The sequence below is a fragment of the Xenia sp. Carnegie-2017 genome, unplaced genomic scaffold, assembly GCF_021976095.1.
Source record: "Xenia sp. Carnegie-2017 unplaced genomic scaffold, XeniaSp_v1 HiC_scaffold_16, whole genome shotgun sequence".
In the NCBI taxonomy this organism is placed as follows: Eukaryota; Metazoa; Cnidaria; class Anthozoa; order Malacalcyonacea; family Xeniidae; genus Xenia; species Xenia sp. Carnegie-2017.
This window is the reverse complement of record NW_025813469.1, coordinates 7,872,137-7,891,308: the sequence shown is the minus strand read 5'-3', so window position 1 is coordinate 7,891,308 and position 19,172 is coordinate 7,872,137. Positions and strand designations below refer to the sequence as shown.

The 19,172-nt window shown below is 32.9% G+C and overlaps 2 protein-coding genes and 1 pseudogene across 4 annotated transcripts; 1 reads left to right on the top strand and 2 right to left on the bottom strand.

Moving 5' to 3' along the window:
• Window positions 1–2,063: 2,063 nt before the first annotated feature.
• Window positions 2,064–18,814, bottom strand: LOC124436820 (NACHT, LRR and PYD domains-containing protein 12-like). 3 transcript variants are annotated; one of them, XM_046986793.1, is made up of 3 exons: window positions 18,697–18,814; window positions 14,431–14,530; window positions 2,064–5,120 (listed from the first exon to the last, which is right to left on the bottom strand). In XM_046986793.1, the coding sequence occupies exon 3, from the start codon at window positions 5,111–5,113 to the stop codon at window positions 2,930–2,932; it is 2,184 nt and encodes a 727-aa protein (XP_046842749.1). In that variant the 5' UTR covers window positions 5,114–5,120; window positions 14,431–14,530; window positions 18,697–18,814; the 3' UTR covers window positions 2,064–2,929. The 3 variants fall into 3 exon arrangements, with proteins under 3 accessions (XP_046842749.1, XP_046842748.1, XP_046842750.1); XM_046986792.1 differs by lacking the exon at window positions 18,697–18,814 and adding an exon at window positions 14,679–14,765; XM_046986794.1 differs by lacking the exon at window positions 18,697–18,814 and adding an exon at window positions 14,679–14,765 and having other exon boundaries at window positions 2,064–4,988.
• Window positions 5,951–7,594, top strand: LOC124435961. Its single transcript, XM_046985893.1, has 2 exons — window positions 5,951–6,203; window positions 6,303–7,594. Exons 1-2 carry the CDS (start codon window positions 6,005–6,007, stop codon window positions 7,592–7,594), a joined length of 1,491 nt encoding a protein of 496 aa, XP_046841849.1. The 5' UTR covers window positions 5,951–6,004.
• Window positions 7,764–9,599, bottom strand: LOC124435960 (annotated as a pseudogene).
• Window positions 18,815–19,172: the final 358 nt, after the last annotated feature.

Below are 19,172 nucleotides of genomic sequence, written 5' to 3'. Positions count from 1 at the left end.
TGCAGGCTAACACAGAACTACAGACACACAATAAATTTGATTTAACTTTGTGTGATCTGCTCTGTATTCTGTATAATAAGAAGAGACGTTACAGAAACCATATTTATGCCATGATTTATCTCAATTTAATATTATGCCAGTAGTTAGATGTTTGTAAATGATGATCGTCCAGGTTAATAAAGTCCTGAGAAGGACTGTTTGACTTCAGAGTCAAATGAGGAGTGACTCTGAAGAAGTGACTCCTCATTTGACTCTGAAGATGACTACCGCTAAGGTTGTGGGAAACGTCAGTCAACAACAACAAAAACAGTCCTTCTCAGGACTTTATTAACCTGGACGATCATCATTTACAAACATATAACGATACTTCCGGGTTCAAACCATTTACTTTATTATGCCAGTAGTTTAACAAAAAGTTGGTGAGTAGTAGAACACAAGATTGATAGTATATCCGAGACGGCCAAACAGATGGCAATGTTCTAAACAATGCGTTTGAATCATCAGGCATAAAAAAGACCCATTAATCGTCATTTCTTGATAATCATTCTTTGACTCTGTGCAAGCTGACCCCATGACATATTTGTCCTGCAACTCATATAAGCACTTTACTCTACGAAACCAATGAATTTATATCAATTGTGGAAAAATAAATTTGAAATACTGTTTTTAAATCTACAAATTCAAAATACATAACTTATTCGTAAACTGGTCGTTTTATTTATGAAAAGGGCGTATGTAATCTTGAATGGCAGGTATTCTTAAATCACAAATGCAATAATTCAAGGCCCGTTTAAAACGTCCCATTTTGCATCTGCTGAATGTATGAAACACAATAGAAATGATGAGATAAAATACCTTATTTTGTTTTGCTTGAAACGGGCCTTAAAATGCAAAGCAATCAATTTTTAAGTTTGCTTCGTGGTCGTGTAGAGCTAGACTGGGTCCGTCCAACGTGAATCTTTTTGTAAGCAAATTAAGGATTAAAGTAGCTAGCAAAGTTTAAAAAACAAGTTTAGTTCAATATGTCGCATGTTACATGTTTCTCCTTCTTTTAAAAGTAAATTTTAGTATCTTCATTTAAACTCATCCATACCTGTCACTTAAATTTTCTTCTTCAAATGAAAGAAGGTCTTCGAATCAATGAAACAAATCTTGATTTAAATGCTTAAATGTACCACCAGCTATAACACAATCTTTTTATTATATTTAATGTGAACAATTTGATGAATGTAGGTATTTATTGTTCCCATTCATTCTAAATAATCAATTTTTTTTCATAACATTCTGTAATATATCATATTACGTAATACTAATCATTGTGCAATGTAGATAACATTTTATGTTGTCCAAACAAGTTTGCTTTCGAAACATCATCTTTATTATTGTGGTGGATGCCGACGCTCTCGTCATCGAATAGAGAATACGTTAAAGGGCAACTCGCGGGTGAAACCCTTCGCACTTTTTTGTGGGAATGCGTTAAGTCCGCCATTACTCTGGCCAGGAACTTGGTGCTGGCGTACTATTAACTTATACTGGAAAAGTGCAGTTTCGGAATATTAGTCGCCTCGTACGTAAAAGATTTTAGAAGATCATAAAATATTGTGATGAAACATGATAGAAACAAGATAAGAGATCATTATTTCATTGCCAACAAGTAAGTAAAGGTTTTTATTGGAAAAAATGAACCGTTTTAATGTAGCTCATTGAGTTGTACATAAGGTTATATTTATGAAAGTATGAAATAGAATCTCTTGCATTTTCCTCCATTCTAAATTATAATTATCGCGCAGTTTGAGGTGTATTTATGAAGGATAATTACAAAAATGACAGAGAAACTTACTCGTACGAACGCTGTAATATTTCATATTGCAAAATGGTACTGCAAAACTTACTATGTAAAATAATATTAACCTAGCAATTAAATAATCATTCATTATGCTTGTTTATGAATGATAACTAATGATAGTCTAATAGAACTTTAGTTTTTAGCAACAATCAATTCAAAGCAAGGGAGAGTTTGTTTTATCACTTAAGCATGAGTGAATAGTACAATATGTCAGGCATTTTCGATATCAAATATTATTTTTTGAGGTATACAATTTTTTTTGTATATAGTAATTATTATAACGTTGCTTCATAGCAATTTGTGCTCTGTAAAAGTTATGAAAAAAGTTCATTATAATTGATTTTTGATTTTTTTTCTAGTTGCTAGCCAAGTGATTGCTTGATTCTAAAGTGAAGATTGTGTTACGAGTGACTTGTACTGTGTATTATTTCATTCAAAGAACAACAGTGCTTGTATTTTTAACAATGAAGTTATTTAATTTTTAAATGAAATGTACAGACTGGTTTCATGTATTCTGTATTCTGTACATTCTACTGCATAATATACACACAATTTAAATTTAAACTGATTTATTAATAGTTCTAAAGACAGCAAATACCATGGTGAATGGTAAAAGTAATATAATAAGTTGATAGTTCTTAACAGAACTGTTTTAAGTAAAGAGCACTAAACCAATAGTTGTAAATTAATGCACCCTACGCTATAAGTTAAGTAAAAGGCCTTAGCCCTTATACTTTCTTTACATTGCGGCGTCAATGATAACAGCATTAGATTCAAAGTGCAAATATAGTAAAAAAGGCAGAAACTTTGTTTCGAAACAGACAGACGCTTATGCAACTCAGCGACATTTTCAAAACTGAAACAACACTCTGCTGAAGAGCATGAAATTATGCCTTGTATAATATATGCTAGCTTAATATGAAGCTGCTGCGATTTCTTATAACAATTCAGCAACAACTCTGTGCATATGTAGTAAACGTAGTTAGTGTTCCTGCGCTTCCTGTTCAGCAGGACTAAAAACTGTGTAAACAAAACTCATCAAAGACAATAATTCAAACTTCACCACAAACGAAAGTAAAGACCCTACCTTTGTTCAACATCTTCTAATGTTTTAGTATCTATTATGCCGCCAGATCTCTTCATGTCTCCAATTAAACCAGCGACAAACTGTATCACCAAGTGCCATTTAGGATCAAGTTTATTATAATCCAAAAACTGGGGAATTTTGCTCCATTCGTCTACAATACATTGCGCAGCCAGAAACTCTTGAATAGTCAAATGAAGGAAACAGTACTGTAAGCGTTTTGCATCCTGTATACGGTGAAATATACCACAATTTGCTACCTCATGAAAAGCACTATTACTTCTTTTTTCAAAAATTAAATTTCCTTCAGTAATTCCACTAACTGCAATATCTTTTATTTTGTCAATATCTTTTTTAAGCTCGGGTGGCAAAGGAATTATAAGATAATCATTTTCTCTTGGTATTTTACCTGATTTGCAAAGTGGATGATGCATCCACAGCAAGACTTTGATTGCTCTATTGTATAACTTAGTGATGGTCTTTGGAATATCTTCAGCCTTACATGTCAAGCTCTCTTTTAGGGTCAGACAAACAATGTAACTATTCACAGGAATATAACACAAACTTTTAAGTTCAAGAGAAGTATCAATGTGCTCATAAATGCTTTTAGCCGTATTCTTGTTTTTACCACAAAACTTGTCGACGTATTCTTTAATCTGATCTTCAAAAAAGCCCAAGATTTCTACAGTCCTGTCAAACTTTAAACATCCATAGGCATGTTCAGCTGTGGGTCGTGATGTTACTAGAACAGTGGCATCAGACAGCGTTTCACCTTCAACTAACTTTTTTATTAGTTTAAATACAGGGTTCTTTGTTTCATGGAGCTCTAAACGATTTAGAAATAATTCATCGAGACCGTCGATGATAATGACAGTTTGTTTTGGATAAGTGATTATGAATTTGTAAACTTGAGAATAATGTTTATCTTTTAGTCCATCACACCGCTTTAACATTTCTTCTAGAGTAGTGTCGCAAGTTTCAAGATCACGACATCTCACTAAAATAACAAGTTTATCTTGCCAATATTCATCTCGATTATTTTTCCATTCGTATATAAGTTTTTTAGTCAGCATAGTTTTACCAATTCCCGGCCTTCCAATGACTAAAATAGAGCTTGGACACGACGTGCTCTGCTCACCTGGGATTGGCGTAAAAATCTCATCTACTCTTGTTAGTTTTTTTACATCATTTCTCACCTTTAGGTAAGAATGAAAGATTTCGTGCCGATTAAACGTTTCTGGGAAAGCATTCTTTAATTGTCTCTCTGCTTGTAGTATGACGTTGACATAAATATTATCAAGATTTTGCCTTTCTTTGTTCTCATCACCAAAGTTGTCGTGTATTTCAAAAAATTTGTTCGTGTAAAGATCATTTATATTTTCCTCCAACCATTCTTTAGGTTTTTGAAGCAGTACAAAATTCAAGTAAACTGTACAAAATTTATTCTCTTTTTTAAAAGAGTTATCAGTCCAAGCCTTATACGTCAAGTAACACAGCTCCAAAATTGTTAGTGTTATTACAATAAAATCGACAGATAAAACAGCTTTAATTAAGGTTTCCTTTTTATCACCGTTGGGATTTTCACAATCAATGGTAGAAATGGTGTGATTTAATGAGGAAATTTCTTTCAAAGTTGGACGTCTTTTACAGGTGTAGTAGATGGGAAAATTAGCAGAGAAAAGTAATACAACGAAGACAGACAATGTGACGAGGCGAACCACTAAATAAACGATGTGTATGGAAAATGAAGAAAAATTAAATGCAACGTTGTCGGATTGAGGAGTTCCTTCACTATAATCCACATGTAGAGGTTGACTTTGTTCGTTCCTGTTTTCTATTGGACTGTCATTTTCATTTGGTTCAATTCGACGCTTTACATAATATCCATAGACAATACTCCAAATTAAGACAATGGCAAAATTTAAAACTACCATAAGAAAAGCAGCATCCTTAAAAGTTAAACCATCTTTGTAGTGTCTGAAACATGTTGATTCAATGCTCTTTAATAGAGAACTTTCTTTCGTCTTTGATATAATCTCATTATGACAATTAAATGAGCTATTAAAAAATAAAACTGATGAAACAGTAGTAACAGGGATAAAAACTACACCAAAGACAATCAATATTATTCTTCCAAACCAGTTATAACTTCTCCATGATATGTATTCAAGAAAATTTGCCATTTGTATGCTTAAAAAATGTATTAAATCATCACATTACTTTGAATTCAAAACAAGACGCTAACATTGGAGTTCAGTATCGTAGCTAGCTTGCAGATTTACTCCCGCTATGAAAATTCTGAAAGATTACCATTATTCATTTCTTTAGAATTCTACTGTTCTCACAGTCAGTGAACACTAAAAAATTTGCGTAGAGGAAGTAAAAAGTTGGGCTGGCTACGCTACTGCTTTGCTTACCTACAGCTCTAGGTACAAAGTCGCATGCAAAACTCCAGGATTGTTAATACCTCATGCAATAATCCATTTCATGTTTAAACGACTTACTTGCATTATGATATAAAAGAATTTTAGTAGACACATCTGATAGTCAAAGCAATAAGTGTTGTTTTGTAATTAAATAAAGTGTACAATTATGTTCTTTCGCTGTTGCGTATAACCAGCTAGAGCACTGTAGGGGAAAGTATATTCATGTACGTGTGCTCTACAATAATAAATTCTTTTACAAAGATGGCTACGAGTTTGCATTGGCACCATAATCAATCTTACGTAACTGTTCCTCAGGCTACGGGTATTGGATTAAATATGAAACAATTTGCTATTTGTTTATGTAATAGCATGGTTCTGAGTGCAATAAGCTATTTGCAGCTAGAGGTCACGTGCTTAGGTAACGCCATACTGGAGAGCACGCTTTCCATTAAACAATGGCGAGTACAAGGCAATTTAATATGTAGAGTAAATTTTCTTTGTTTTTGTGGCGATTTCGGCTAGACAACACTAACATGGCGTCGAATAAAGGTATGTGACAAGCAAAATTTTTCATTAATTCTTTTTCTTGACTTTTTTTAATCGAAAAATGAGTCACAAGTAGGAGATTTGGCTTTCGGGAAGGTATTAATGATTAATCTAATGTATTTTCATGTTTTTATGCATGCTTCTCCAGATGATTCGTGTACCGAAAGTAAAGACATAAGTTCTCTTCCTAACTTGACTTTTGCATTTGTCGAGAAGTATGCAAAAGAGTTGTCAGGATGTCAGAGTACCGCAAAGGCCTACAAGTTTTTTGCTGAACCTGGATATTTACATGAAATGAAAGGTAAATTGCCAATCATTGTTCGCGTTTTCTTTAGTTACTAAGCTTACTTTCAGAGTGTGATTAATTTGATCTCATAAAATTTTAATATTCTTTTGTCAGTTACAACCAAGGATGATTTAGCTGTCATAAATGCTCGATGCTATCGATCAATGAAGAAAAATGAGCCTCCACATGTACTTGAAACCAAGATCAACATTGTTAACAGTTCAATTTCTGCAAGGTGTTCATGTGTAGCTGGTGTTGGGGGATACTGCCATCATGTCGTTGGATTGCTGTTCTTTCTAGCCCATTGCAAACAGCTAGGTCTTCGCTCATTGCCCGATTCATTGACATGCACTAGTATGCCTCAAAGATGGAGTGTACCCAGAGGAAAAAAGATAGAACAGAAGAAGATTCAAGATGTGCTTGTCAAAAAACCAAGAGCAGGGGCTAATTTCACCAAATTTATTAAAAGCACACTATATTCACCTTCAAATGTTTATTTACCAATGACAAAAGAAAATTTTGATGATTTTGAAAGCAAACCATTAATAGCAAGTATACTTCCAAGTGAAAAGAACCTTGCAAGTATCCCACATGTGCAAAGTAAATTTGGAGAAGTTCCTAAAGGATGTGTTCTTTCTTACCAGCAAAAGCTCTCTCAAGACTATGTTATCAATGATTTCAGTTGTACCAACTTTCCAACACTACCATTGGCTTCAGCGGAAATGAGATTTAAGAATAATTGTTCCAGTTGTCTCACAAAGCAACAACAAGCTTCTTTAGATGCTATAATGATTACTCAAGAAGAGTCACTTGATATCCAAGAGAAAACAATCACTCAAAGTGCAAACAGTTTGTGGCATATGTTAAGAAGTAAAAGAATCACAGCAAGTAAGTTTGGGATTGTTGCAAGACGGTCGAGGGATTTTGAAAATCTTGTAAAACAGCTCAATCCATCTCGTCATGTCATAACTGCAGCTATGAAAAGAGGCATTGATTTAGAATCTACAGCTGCAATGGCCTATGCTAATGTTGCTAAGAATGGGTCTGTGAATCTATTTCCTTCTGGATTAATTATTCATCCCAGATGTCCTTGGTTGGGCTGCAGTCCAGACCGATTGGTATATGACCTACAAGCAGCTGAGAGTTGTTGCAACCCTTTTGGATTGTTGGAAATCAAAGTTGTCAAGGAAGGTGAAAATGACTTTGCTAATGTTAGATATCTTTCAAAAAATGTGGCTACAAATGACTTTATTTTGAAGAACACTGATATTTACTTTTACCAAGTACAGTGTCAGTTAGCTTTGACAGGTCTTGAGTGGTGTGACTTTTTTAGCTACATAAGTGACACACATTTTGTTTGCAATAGGATTAAATTTAACAAAGACTTTTTCAAGAGGCAAAAATAAGGTTGATGGTTTTATTTTCAATATTTTTAAAGTGATTGTCGTAAACTTGTGATAATTTTCTACAATTTTGTGAAAATCTCTTTTATTCTCATAGTCATAGTCTGTTACATATTTTTAGCTACATTTAATTCTTTTTGACAAGACAACTGTAATCCAATATTTACAATTGTTAATTCTTACTAGGATCAGAAATTAGTCGGCCTTGGAAATTGGTAAGCAAACATGCAACTGTGTATATTTGATTAATTGACCCCAATAAATTAAGTGGTATATCAGAATAAAAAATATGATACTCTTTTATGCTTCGGATAGCCCTTTCCACATGTATGCGGACACTTGCAATTTCTTTGGTTTTTTGAACATCATTTTGAGTAAACTGAACATTACTCTCTAAGAAGGGGAGAATATTAAGTAATGCTTTATTTTCTAATAACAGATATTCTATATCAAAACTTTTGTCTGCCATTATTGAATCTCCCTCCTCAATTAAATCTAAGATGCCACAACACCTAGCTATTTCTTTATCTGAGATTGCTCCAGTATATAACCCAGATACAAAAGAGACTACCCCATGAGGAGAGATCTCAACCAAACCTTTAAGGTTAGTGTTGCTTTTATAGCTTGAGTATAATTGGGACTGTAATAATGAGCTGGGAGTTTGTACGAAAATTTCTGTGCAATCTATTATAACTCTAGTACTTGGGTAAAGCCTACGAAAACACTGGGGCATGTAATTATTGACATTTTCCCTAGAAGGCCAGATTACTTGAGATCCCAACATGAAATATAAGTAATTGCTCCATGTAACTATTTTTTGGCTAACAGTGGATATATGTATTTTAAATCTGTGAGCAAGGTCTTGCTCAAATAAGCCCAATCTAATACGAACCAGGAACATAAACACCTCTTCTATAACTAGCATGGTTCGTGCTTTTGGACGACTTTCTCTATCTCCTGTAGCATAAAAATAGGTCATTCTCTCAGCAGTTGGTTTTATGATTTCATAAAAAGCCTTAATGTGTTCATAAGAAACAAATCCTGTGTAGAATCTGACTAAGTCATTGTTAGTTGAAAATCTTTCTAAACCAAATTTGGATAGTGCTAACTCCTCGGCGGCAGCCTTCTTGGTATTTTCAATTTCTTTATGTGCTTGGGCCTTGAATGCATTCATTTCTTCCGTAACAGAAGCTGTTTCTTCCTTACTTTTTTAATTCTTGGGTTTCAGAATTACCTCCAATCTTAATCCTTCCAACTCTTCTTGCATTTTTAGCAAAGGATCGACTGTGCACACTTCACTGCCAGTTTCTTCAATTGCAGTTTCTTCAGTTTGTGTCTCTCTAAAGCAAATAACATTTTAATCATTAAGAAACAAGGTACAGGTGAAGGCGATAATATAAACTTATTATTGACAATTCCGCATACCCAGTACAAGTGCGAATTAGTTTTCTTCTTTTGGAGTCATTGAAGACCAGTCAAATTGGCTGGGAACAGACCCTTTTTTTAATAAACACCGTCCTGCATTATCAGGAGGTAGGTAATCGTCCTCTAAAAAGTGTCTCGAGCAAACCCTTGTGCTGCTTGATATCTTATAAAGTTAAAACAAAACATAGCATTAGTGCGTATTTATTTACAAATGATGCACTATCTAAGATTCACTGAAGAAATATGCAAGAGCTTTTTATAATAATACAAAGCTACCTTGAAATCAGGCCCTTCGTCTCTTCGTATTTTGACCAGCCAAAGTTTACGGGTTTCTTTGCCGTCATTGGCACTTGGAATGCGATGGAACTTCAGGTCTTGGTGATATCTGGAATCTCCATTACATAGAGGCACACAACAGTGGTAACTTGATCTTTTTGGCTTTAAAGTCGCTGAGCACTGAAGTTTATTTTGAACACTTGCGGAATCTTCGAGAATGAGTGAAAATTTACTCCTTTTCAGTTAAAAGTCAAGAAAAAGAATTGATGAAAAATTTTGCTTGTCACATACCTTGATTCGACGCCATGTTGTCTAGCCCTGTTGTCTAGCCGAAATCGCCACAAAAACAAAGAAAATTTACTCTACATATTAAATTGCCTTGTACTCGCCATTGTTTTATGGAAAGCATTCTCTCCAGTATGGCGTTACCTAAGCACGTGACCTCTAGCTGCAAAAGGCCTATTTGGCATTAACATGAACGAGGGAAATTTTCAATGACTGACAAGCTCTTAGTCAATCAGAATTTAGAATTTTTTTATGTATATTATTACTGGAGAAAAAGGCATTAGCATTTTGCTCTTACTTTATACATCCCATATGATTCTACTTACATTTTAAACAAATGAATGAACAAGCTCCAATTAACATCTCTCAAAATAATAAAGCTCATTTAGTAAATGGTTTTCTGTAATATTTTAAACCAGACTTAAATCACATCAATTATGTTAATTATATGAAAAGGGTAGGAAAATGGACGGTATTTTGTTTAACTCGGATATTTATTGAACAGGTCGTGAATGAATTTTTGAAAACAGGTCACATAACGCAAAACAATAATAAATAAAAAACTAATGATACAAACCGAACCTTGAATGTTCTCTTACCTTAGTCGTAGATCATTTACTCTATACTTATACGCTTTCTTTGTACTAATTAAGCCGGTTTTCCACTTGCAAATTTTTGCGCCAAAAGCGATAATTTTTGAATTAAAAAAGTTCATGCGACTGGGTATATTTGTTTTCAACGTGTAAAAATTAACTCACAAAATGAAAAGAAAACAATGGAACATGGCTGAATCAAACAGTAACTGGATTACTACCTCGGAATAACGTGTTATGATTCTCATTGCTACAAAGACGACCATAACGACAAAGCAAAAACAACAATGGCTTTTTATACATCGCTGTATGTTGTAACGGCAATGAAAAGGAAAATTTCATCTGCTCGTGAGAGAGCTTAGCAATCACCGCATATAATACGCTTCCATGAAAATCGTTTGTTTCGTATTTCGTCCATGAAAATGTTTTCTAAACTTGGTTCTCTGCAAAGTATCTTTGTACGATAAAAGGGAAGTTCAATCAATTCCCAAGCAAAAAACTCCTTAACGTCCATCATTTTAAATACTGAGTACGGCAGACAAACGTTCAAGCAAAAAGGAAAGACGACTAAAAAATCTGATGGGCTAGCGAACTATTTTGGCTGCAAAAATTAAAAATCATAGGAACTCGAGGCGTGATGACTGCTTTGCCGCTTACGTTGCGTTTAGCAGTTTAGGTTTTAAGGGCAGGAAGCCCTTTTTGTTGTAGGTAAAGTAACGCAAGCTTTTTAGTATCTCTACTAAAACAAAATGACTTTTGTGAAGCATAGTAATTATTTTAATTTAGTACAAAACATATATATTCCTATTAAGCTATCAACAGAGTTTTAATAAAACATGAAATACACCTCTTGACAATGCAAATCTTAATTAACAAATGCAAAACTACGTATTAAATTCGACTTTTTCGAAACAACAAAACTCAATGGCAAATAAATAATTTAGGATTGCCGCTTGTCGTAAACGCTAAACTAAAACTCTATTTGCGCAATACAAAAAACAATAAAAAAAATACAAATATCATTTGAATATAATGAATAATTTGACACGAGTTACAACAAATCGAAGTTTAAGGATAATTGACATAAGAGCAAGTCTTAAGGCCTAAAAGCAGAGGCGGATCTAGGGTATGTCAAATCCGTCGCGCGACTGATGTTTGAAAATCAAAAATTACTATTCATATTAATTAAAAATCATTAATTATTCTTACTTTACTATCGCATTTATTTCGTGATAAAAATCCAGCTTTATTTATTATTGAAAACTAATGACTAATCCAATGAATATCTCATTGGTAACCAGATCAGTTGAATTTTATTGACCTGGAATAACCGACTGATAGACGGGGTGGCTTGACTGGTTCGACGGATAAAGGAGTCTATGAACGCCAAAAACGCTTTTTCATTGGTCAATGGCCTGATCAGTGGACAGTCTAGAATGGTCTCGACTGATAAAAGGATTTCGACGGATTTCGACTGATAGCCAACTGAACTAACATAGTCAAGCTCACTGTCTGAATTAAATGTTTGATCGTTTCATAGTAATTTTTATAAGCATGATTGAAACTAAACTACAATCAGATGGAATTTATCGAAATCTCTTTACAAATTCATATATTGACATGAATGCTGCTGTGGAAACTGTGAATTTTTTCACGAGGGTGAAAAATTTATGGATAAATTGTAAATGCTTGGCAAAGACGATCTCGCGAGCGACATTTCAGTCATTGATGTTCAAAAAAAAGCCAACATTGTTTTGAGTTTTATCAGCAGAAATTTACATCCAAAATCGTAAGTAAAGGACAAGTGAAGTGTATGCATGAATATGATATATCAAAGTCAATTTAATGCGAGTGTGTGATGCGATTTATGTTAATATGGCGTATGGTAAGCAGATTGATGCTTCTAAAATTGTTGTTGCCGTAGGAGTTTTAGCTATGATTTCTTTAGTGCTTGGGAATCGTGGCCGTTATATGGCAGCGAAATCCTACATTCCTGCAAATATATTTCAATGGACAAAAAATCTGTAGCCATAAGGCGCCACACTATTATTTACTTTATCATAAACAAATGTTTGGGGCTTTTCAGTTTATGATCATTGATCATTCAATCATTGGACAGTAATACTACATATTGTTTAAGATTTGAGAAAATTAACATTGATTACACGAGAAGCTGTTTATTATAACCTGTGATTTTGAGTCTTCTAATCCATGAAGCTTTTTATTTTGACAATTTGACTGGAATTATATTAAACCTTAGTATTTCACATACATGAAATGTTGTCCCATGTCACATATTGCCCCCTTTTCTAACTGAACATCTTATGTAGAGATGTAAAGGTGTGTTAATCTACGGCTCATACCAGATTGTTAGCCATAAATTCCAAAGGGCTATTGATGTACGAAAAGCATTTCTATAAAGTAAAAATGTCTTTCTATGTATGCAGATAAACCTTAAAATTTGGCAAAACACAAAGTATTTTTCATGATCACTAAGTAATTCTTCTGATGATCATTATAATTTCTAAACTAAATTATTTCAGATTTACATTTAAACGTGGTTTGATCATATGAAAAGATATTTATCATAACCAGTAAGCATGAAACATGAACCAATTTTAACATTCAGGTAAATATATAATTAAAGACATGTTGCTTACATTCTGTTTGTATTTGCAAATACAATGCTACTAGTGATTGCTATATAGCATATCTTGCATATACTTACAGAAGATAATAGTCTAGTGAAATGCCTAATAAACATTAATGACATTAAGCTGTCCTTGACTGCAAATTTTCACTATAATAATTTTTGCTTAATCTTTTGCAGAAAAAAATTTTGAGTTTGTTCTCAAATGGTGAATTTGCTGGCACTGATGTGGAGATGGGTAAAGGGTTACAATAAACTTGCAAGGTTTGAGGTCTGAGCTTTTTATATATCTATGAACTGTCACTTGTAGTACCAAATTTTTATTTTAACTCATTACATAGAGGTTTGAATGGGGGTCTCTAGGGGGGTCTATGCTTGAAAACTTGTTAAAAAATTTTAAAGACTATATCTGTTTTGGAATAGCATTATTGTAAAATACATTTTACGTTCCTAGACATGCTAATGAGCCATATATTTGTCATTCTAATGAGCCTAAATATTTGGCAAAACATTCAAGTATTGTTCACTTCAATTTATTTTTTTGAAAAAAACGTAAGCAAAATGTGTTGTTTTTACGCAAAAACGATGTCCACAAAATACATTTTGTATTGCTCTAAAACGCTGAAAATGGCATTTTAAGGCTCTGAAATTCAAAATTTCTCAAGGGAGGATGCCTCAGACCCCCCATGTGCGGAGCGCCTTCGACGATTTATGACTAATGTTCGAAAAATGCTAGATCCGCCCCTGCCTGAAAGAATGAGACGCCAAACTATACAAGATGATGGAGAACATTTAGTCAGAGATAGAGAGATGAAACTCCAAATGAGAGTTTTAACTCCGTAAAAAAAATGAGATAGCTTTTTTAATTAGAACTCAGGGAGTTGTTCAATTTTGCGTATGTTATATTTTTTGTTGTAATAAACATCCACACGAATTTTTAAAATTTTTTTGAAAGAAAAACGAGAAATTCTTCAATAAACTCAGCGCCGACAGGCGTTTATGTAAAAAAAATCCACTCGACATGAGCACAATATGCGCATCCAAATTGTCAATAGTTCCCTACTTCTTAACTGTATGTAGCCTCCTCAAAACATTTGGCAGCAAATTTTGTCAAGAGAACAAATGGAAACGAAAGATAATTGCAACATTACTAAAATTAGTATAATTCTTGTAATAAGCGATACTTATGTATAGCAAATATAAACCGATTACATAGTAGTTTTAGCTTGCTTTGTTTAAATACTCTAGAAAACCCTATAAAATTGAATGGACGCAAAACTGTCTGAAAACCACTTTTTACTGACATAATTTAATAAAGCAAACACGCTAAAGAAGCAAATGCAAACAAAAAAGCATTTCGCCGAGTTCCACATAAGAACAAACCGAAACAAAATACAATTGCAACATTAATAAAATAAGCAAATTTTCACAGTCAGAAACCATACATTTAACGAGCAGTACAAGTTTACAGCAATAATAAGCAGAATTGCTGAAAGTATTTCCATACTTCAAAAATGACGCAAATATATATCCTATTTAGACTATAGTCTAATGATTTCTAACAAACAATTTAACATCCTTAACATACCAACATATCATCACAAACATACCTTGTTTTGTTTTTTGCTTAGCAAATCGTTTTTGCTGTTTGTATTATTAACTTCTTTGAATAGATATTCAACAATACGGTCATGCGTTTCCACAGATAATCTAAAATAAATATGATTTTGTGGTATATTCACGATCAAAATTTATTCAAACTTATTAAATGGCTTAATATGTGGCAAACAATTGCATTATGATGACAATTATACATCGCAAACACGCATAACGATTCTGTGAATTTTGTATGACAAACCTTTTACTGGTTCACAGTTCAATCTTTCGTATTTTCCGATATAACGCAAGAGCAAGTTATCAGCGTCACACATATCCTTTACGTTGATATGTGGCCAGGGGCAAATTATTTTGTGTCGCGGAATTTAAGTCATTTAAAGAATAGATTGTAATGCAAAGCAAAGATACGGTTTATGATTTTTTTGTTTTATTATAATTTATAGGTTTGATTTTAATTTAGAGATTTAGAGTATGTTGATTGATAAGTAAAAAAATGTAAAATGTAATGCATTATCATAAAGTATATGCTTACTATAGGATTATTTTACATTCTCTGCAGTGTGTATATACATACTTATAGGCATTTATGTAGTCGATTGGAAAACAAGAGGATTTGATTCAACATTTGCATACCAGCATGAGACAAACACTACTTTAAATATGCTCTTTTCATTCGTTGTTGAGGAATTAGAGTTTGAGCATATTTATTTTTCATTCTCTGTGCCATAAATTTTGTAAACTGATCAAAACCACTATGTAAATACTTTAAAATCGAAAAGAGAAGTCATATCTTTTTTATGCAGTCGATTGCAAAGTCAGAGTATCTTGATCTTATATAAGCATATCAGCATGAGGCAAGTAATATTTGCTAAAAGCTAGAATAAAAAGAAATGAATAAAAGTCTTTTTATTTAGTGTTAGTGACAAGATGACAATTAAGAGTGAAGCACATCTATTTTTCCATTATTTTGATTATACTAACGACAAATCCAAATCATTATACAGGGTGTTAGAAAAAAAGGAATCCGTTTAAATAATTATTTACGCATTAAATGAAATCGACATGAGATAACTTAGTCTGAAATGGAGATTTGCTCTGCCTGTTTTATTTAGTTGCACGTTTTTCGATGTTTAAAGCAACTAATTGAAAATATGATTACGTTTTCGTGGCTTTATATTCTAATATATCTCGCTTTTTTATGTTAGAAAGATGTCATATTGCTCGCGCAACTTATAAGGGTCACATATATCGTTTGCGTCGATACGTGGCAAATTATTTCGTCCCACGGAATTTAAATCATCTTAAGAATATATTCACTAATTGTTATGAAAACAGGGAAACGCTTATAATTTTGGTTTTTCTATAGCATTTATTGTATTATTACATTATGACATTATGCGGGCAGGAAGCTTACTATATACAACTCTTAGCTTTTTATGGGAATAATTAAATGTGTGATATTTTCTGTCGGGGATGTGTATACTCATACAGGCGTATGAAATACGATAATTGGGGGGTGGGAAGGGATAAAGCATATATTCACATATGCATGCTATAATCTGTAGAAAAACAATGAATTTAAAATACGGCATAATGTGCTTGTATTCTCCACAATTATCGATCTTTCTACGTCCATGCATCATGGGGTGATGTTTTTACATTGATTCAAGATCTTTTAAATAAACATTACGAAGCGTTTTCCTTCCACTTCACCTTACGGCTGACCTATGTGTTACGTTTCTACAGGCAACTCAATCCTACGAAATATGCAATTCAAAAACAAAATCCAATTGTATCACACGAGAGAAATAAAGTTTTGAAAAAGACATCGCCCCCCGTCAAGGGGCATGCAATTGAATTCGCGAAGCTCGCACGTTATCTACATGTTATTTTTAGAGTTGTGTTTTGAATTAGGGTCCTAGATGTTGCTATTGGAGGTTTTCCCTTACGGATAAAGCTTATGTTTTCATTTTTTCGATTGGTACTAAAATACAGTGTATTTCGTTACGATACTGCAATCAAAATACTTATGAAATCAATGAAACGGAACTTATCGAGCAAAAAAAACAACGACACTTTGCAATGGCGCCGATATTAACAGAATGTCCGTGTACGAGATATCTAAGATAAAAGACTCTGCATAGCATCCAAACTTAACAATACTGTGGTTAAAATCTTATTTTTGTCATTAGTGATCAAGAAAATGTACAAGGTTTGCCGTACAATACTTTCAACATTCAGCAATAAAAAAGCACACAAGACGGCAAAATATGACTAAGTGAGTTAAGAAGTTAGATATGCGAAATATATTCTATCGTATGCCAGCAAAAACAATGTCAAATGCTTGAAATAACGAATAATTAGAGTGAGTTGAGTGTGGTTTTTCATCATATATGATTTTTTCTTTGAAAATATGAAAATTCAATCTCTGACAAGAATATTTGTTAATTTATTCAAAATTGGCATTTGACCAAAGCTGGTATATGGTAATTTTTTCAGTAAATAGTAAACTTATGTGAATTTTTCCTTCATGACCTCCCCTAAAAGTGAACCTTCTTAACACCTTAAACATTACAGAATTGTCATTGCTAATTTTTTCTAGAAGTTAGAACAATGTCGACACTACCATTTTAGGGGTCTCAATTTCAGGACTTTCGTACCGGATTGAGCAAATGGCACTTATGCCGAGTTCTTTGTCATGTTCATTTTACCCAAATACAGTTGAGATTACTTCCGGTAAATGAAATGCATACAAATTCTAATACAGGTCCTACACATATTGATTATTCAAAAACATCATAAAAAAAAGCGAGAAAATGATCATTAAAGAAGTTTGAGGCAAAGTACAGGGAGCTGCAGAATCTTGTGTGGTTCGCGAATTCTACATTTTAAGTGTCTATCGGAAATTTGCAATAATTTATAAGTTTTCGGTGTGAAATTTGGTCTTTTTTGTGGCGAACTCATTACTGTTACGTATTTGTATGACATCCATGGGCCTAGGAAGAAATAAACAGATTTGCAACTATACTAATATTAGCAAAATTCTAAATAAATAATCAGAAACTGTAAATGTAATGAGCAATATTAAATTATAGCAAAGATTAACCAGTATCAACAGTTCTTCTTGTAAAACAGTTTAAATATTTAATTACTCAATGATGTCATGACATCAGTTTATTTTTAACATTTTTAATTTGAATTTGCCTGTCAGGTATAAATATATAAATTGCATTTGATAATAACACAAAATCAATGACGTAGCACATATTTCACAAATATACAATGTGGATGAAACGATTATTAATTTTTAACATACAATTTATAAAAGTGTTATAAAATTTGCAAATGGTATGGTGGCCAAATTAACAAAATAATTGCATAATAGTACTTAGTAACTAATAATGATCATATTTATACATCGTACATAAGCACCTTAAAAACGCCCAATGATTCTGTGTATTTTGTCTTACAAACCTTTCACTGATTGATGGTTAAAACTTTCAGTTATTCATGTTTATACTGTTGAGCGTGATATGTATCCTTTGAGTCGATACGTGGCAAATTATTTTGTGCCACGGAATTCGAATCATCTTAAGAATAGATTGTTATGTAAAGCATAGATATTGCTTATGATTTTTATTTTTTTCCATATGTTTGATTTTAAATTTGGAGCAAATTGGTTGAATTGTGCAAAAAATGTAAGTTTTAATGCCTTTTGCGCGTAATACGACTCTATGTTTCTGCAGTGCGTGTATACTCATTAACTCGTGTACTTTTATGAAATCAACAAAACACATTTGGCAGATTTTGTCACGAAAACCAACGGAAGTGAGAGGCATTTGCTACATCGCGAAAATCTTCAAATTTATTGACCATATATATATAACAAGCGATGCAAGTTTATATCACTAATAAACGGTTTGCTCATTTTGCTGGTTGATATTTCTATACTTCTAAAATGACTCAAATATTTGAACAATTCAACATTAGCTGTAAAATTACTCTTTCAAAGTAAATTCGCTTTGTGAGGCAAATATATCATTGAATCATATCACAGAGTTCGAGAAATGACACATATTGCACAATTATACAATACTTCTTCAAGTAATCTATAATAAATATATTACTGGCATTATAGCAAGATTATAATTAATTCAAAATGTATAAAAAGCTCAATAGATCGCAAACAATTTACATTTATGGACTGATTTGTACATCGTAAACACACATAATGATTCAGTTTATTTCGTCTCACAAACCTTTTACTGGTTGACGGTTTAAGTCTTCGGGTTTTCACATTTCACGTTCTTGGCAAATTAAGCACTGTATGTATACCTTTTGAGTCGATACGTGGCATATTATTTTGTGTCACGGAAATTAAATCATCTTAAGAATAGATTGTTATGCTAAGCAAAGATACGGCATATGATTTTTATTGTTTTGGTTTATGCCATAGATGACCATAACTTTGAGCAATATTATCAATAGCAAAAAATGTTTATTATAACGCATTATCATAGATTACTTTGGCCCCGTTTACACTATACCGAATTACTTCGTAGCAAGTTAAATTTCCTTTGTACTAAAAAAGCAGTGAATTTGTACAACGTCAGAAACATAATCAAATGGACCAAATTTATCAGCTTAATAAGCCTTTACTCCGTACAGTTACCCCTTAAAAGGAAATGAAGATGTCGTGATGAGCGAATCCGGTATAGTGTAAACGCAATATAAT

What these genes read in the sequence shown, in the direction of transcription:
- LOC124436820 (XM_046986793.1), bottom strand. Translation starts at nt 5,113, where the DNA reads ATGGCAAATTTTCTTGAATACATATCATGGAGAAGTTATAACTGGTTT.
- LOC124435961 (XM_046985893.1), top strand. Translation starts at nt 6,005, where the DNA reads ATGATTAATCTAATGTATTTTCATGTTTTTATGCATGCTTCTCCAGAT. An exon ending in ATATTTACATGAAATGAAAG is followed by an intron (nt 6,204 to 6,302) that starts GTAAATTGCCAA and finishes TTCTTTTGTCAG; the next exon opens with TTACAACCAAGGATGATTTA.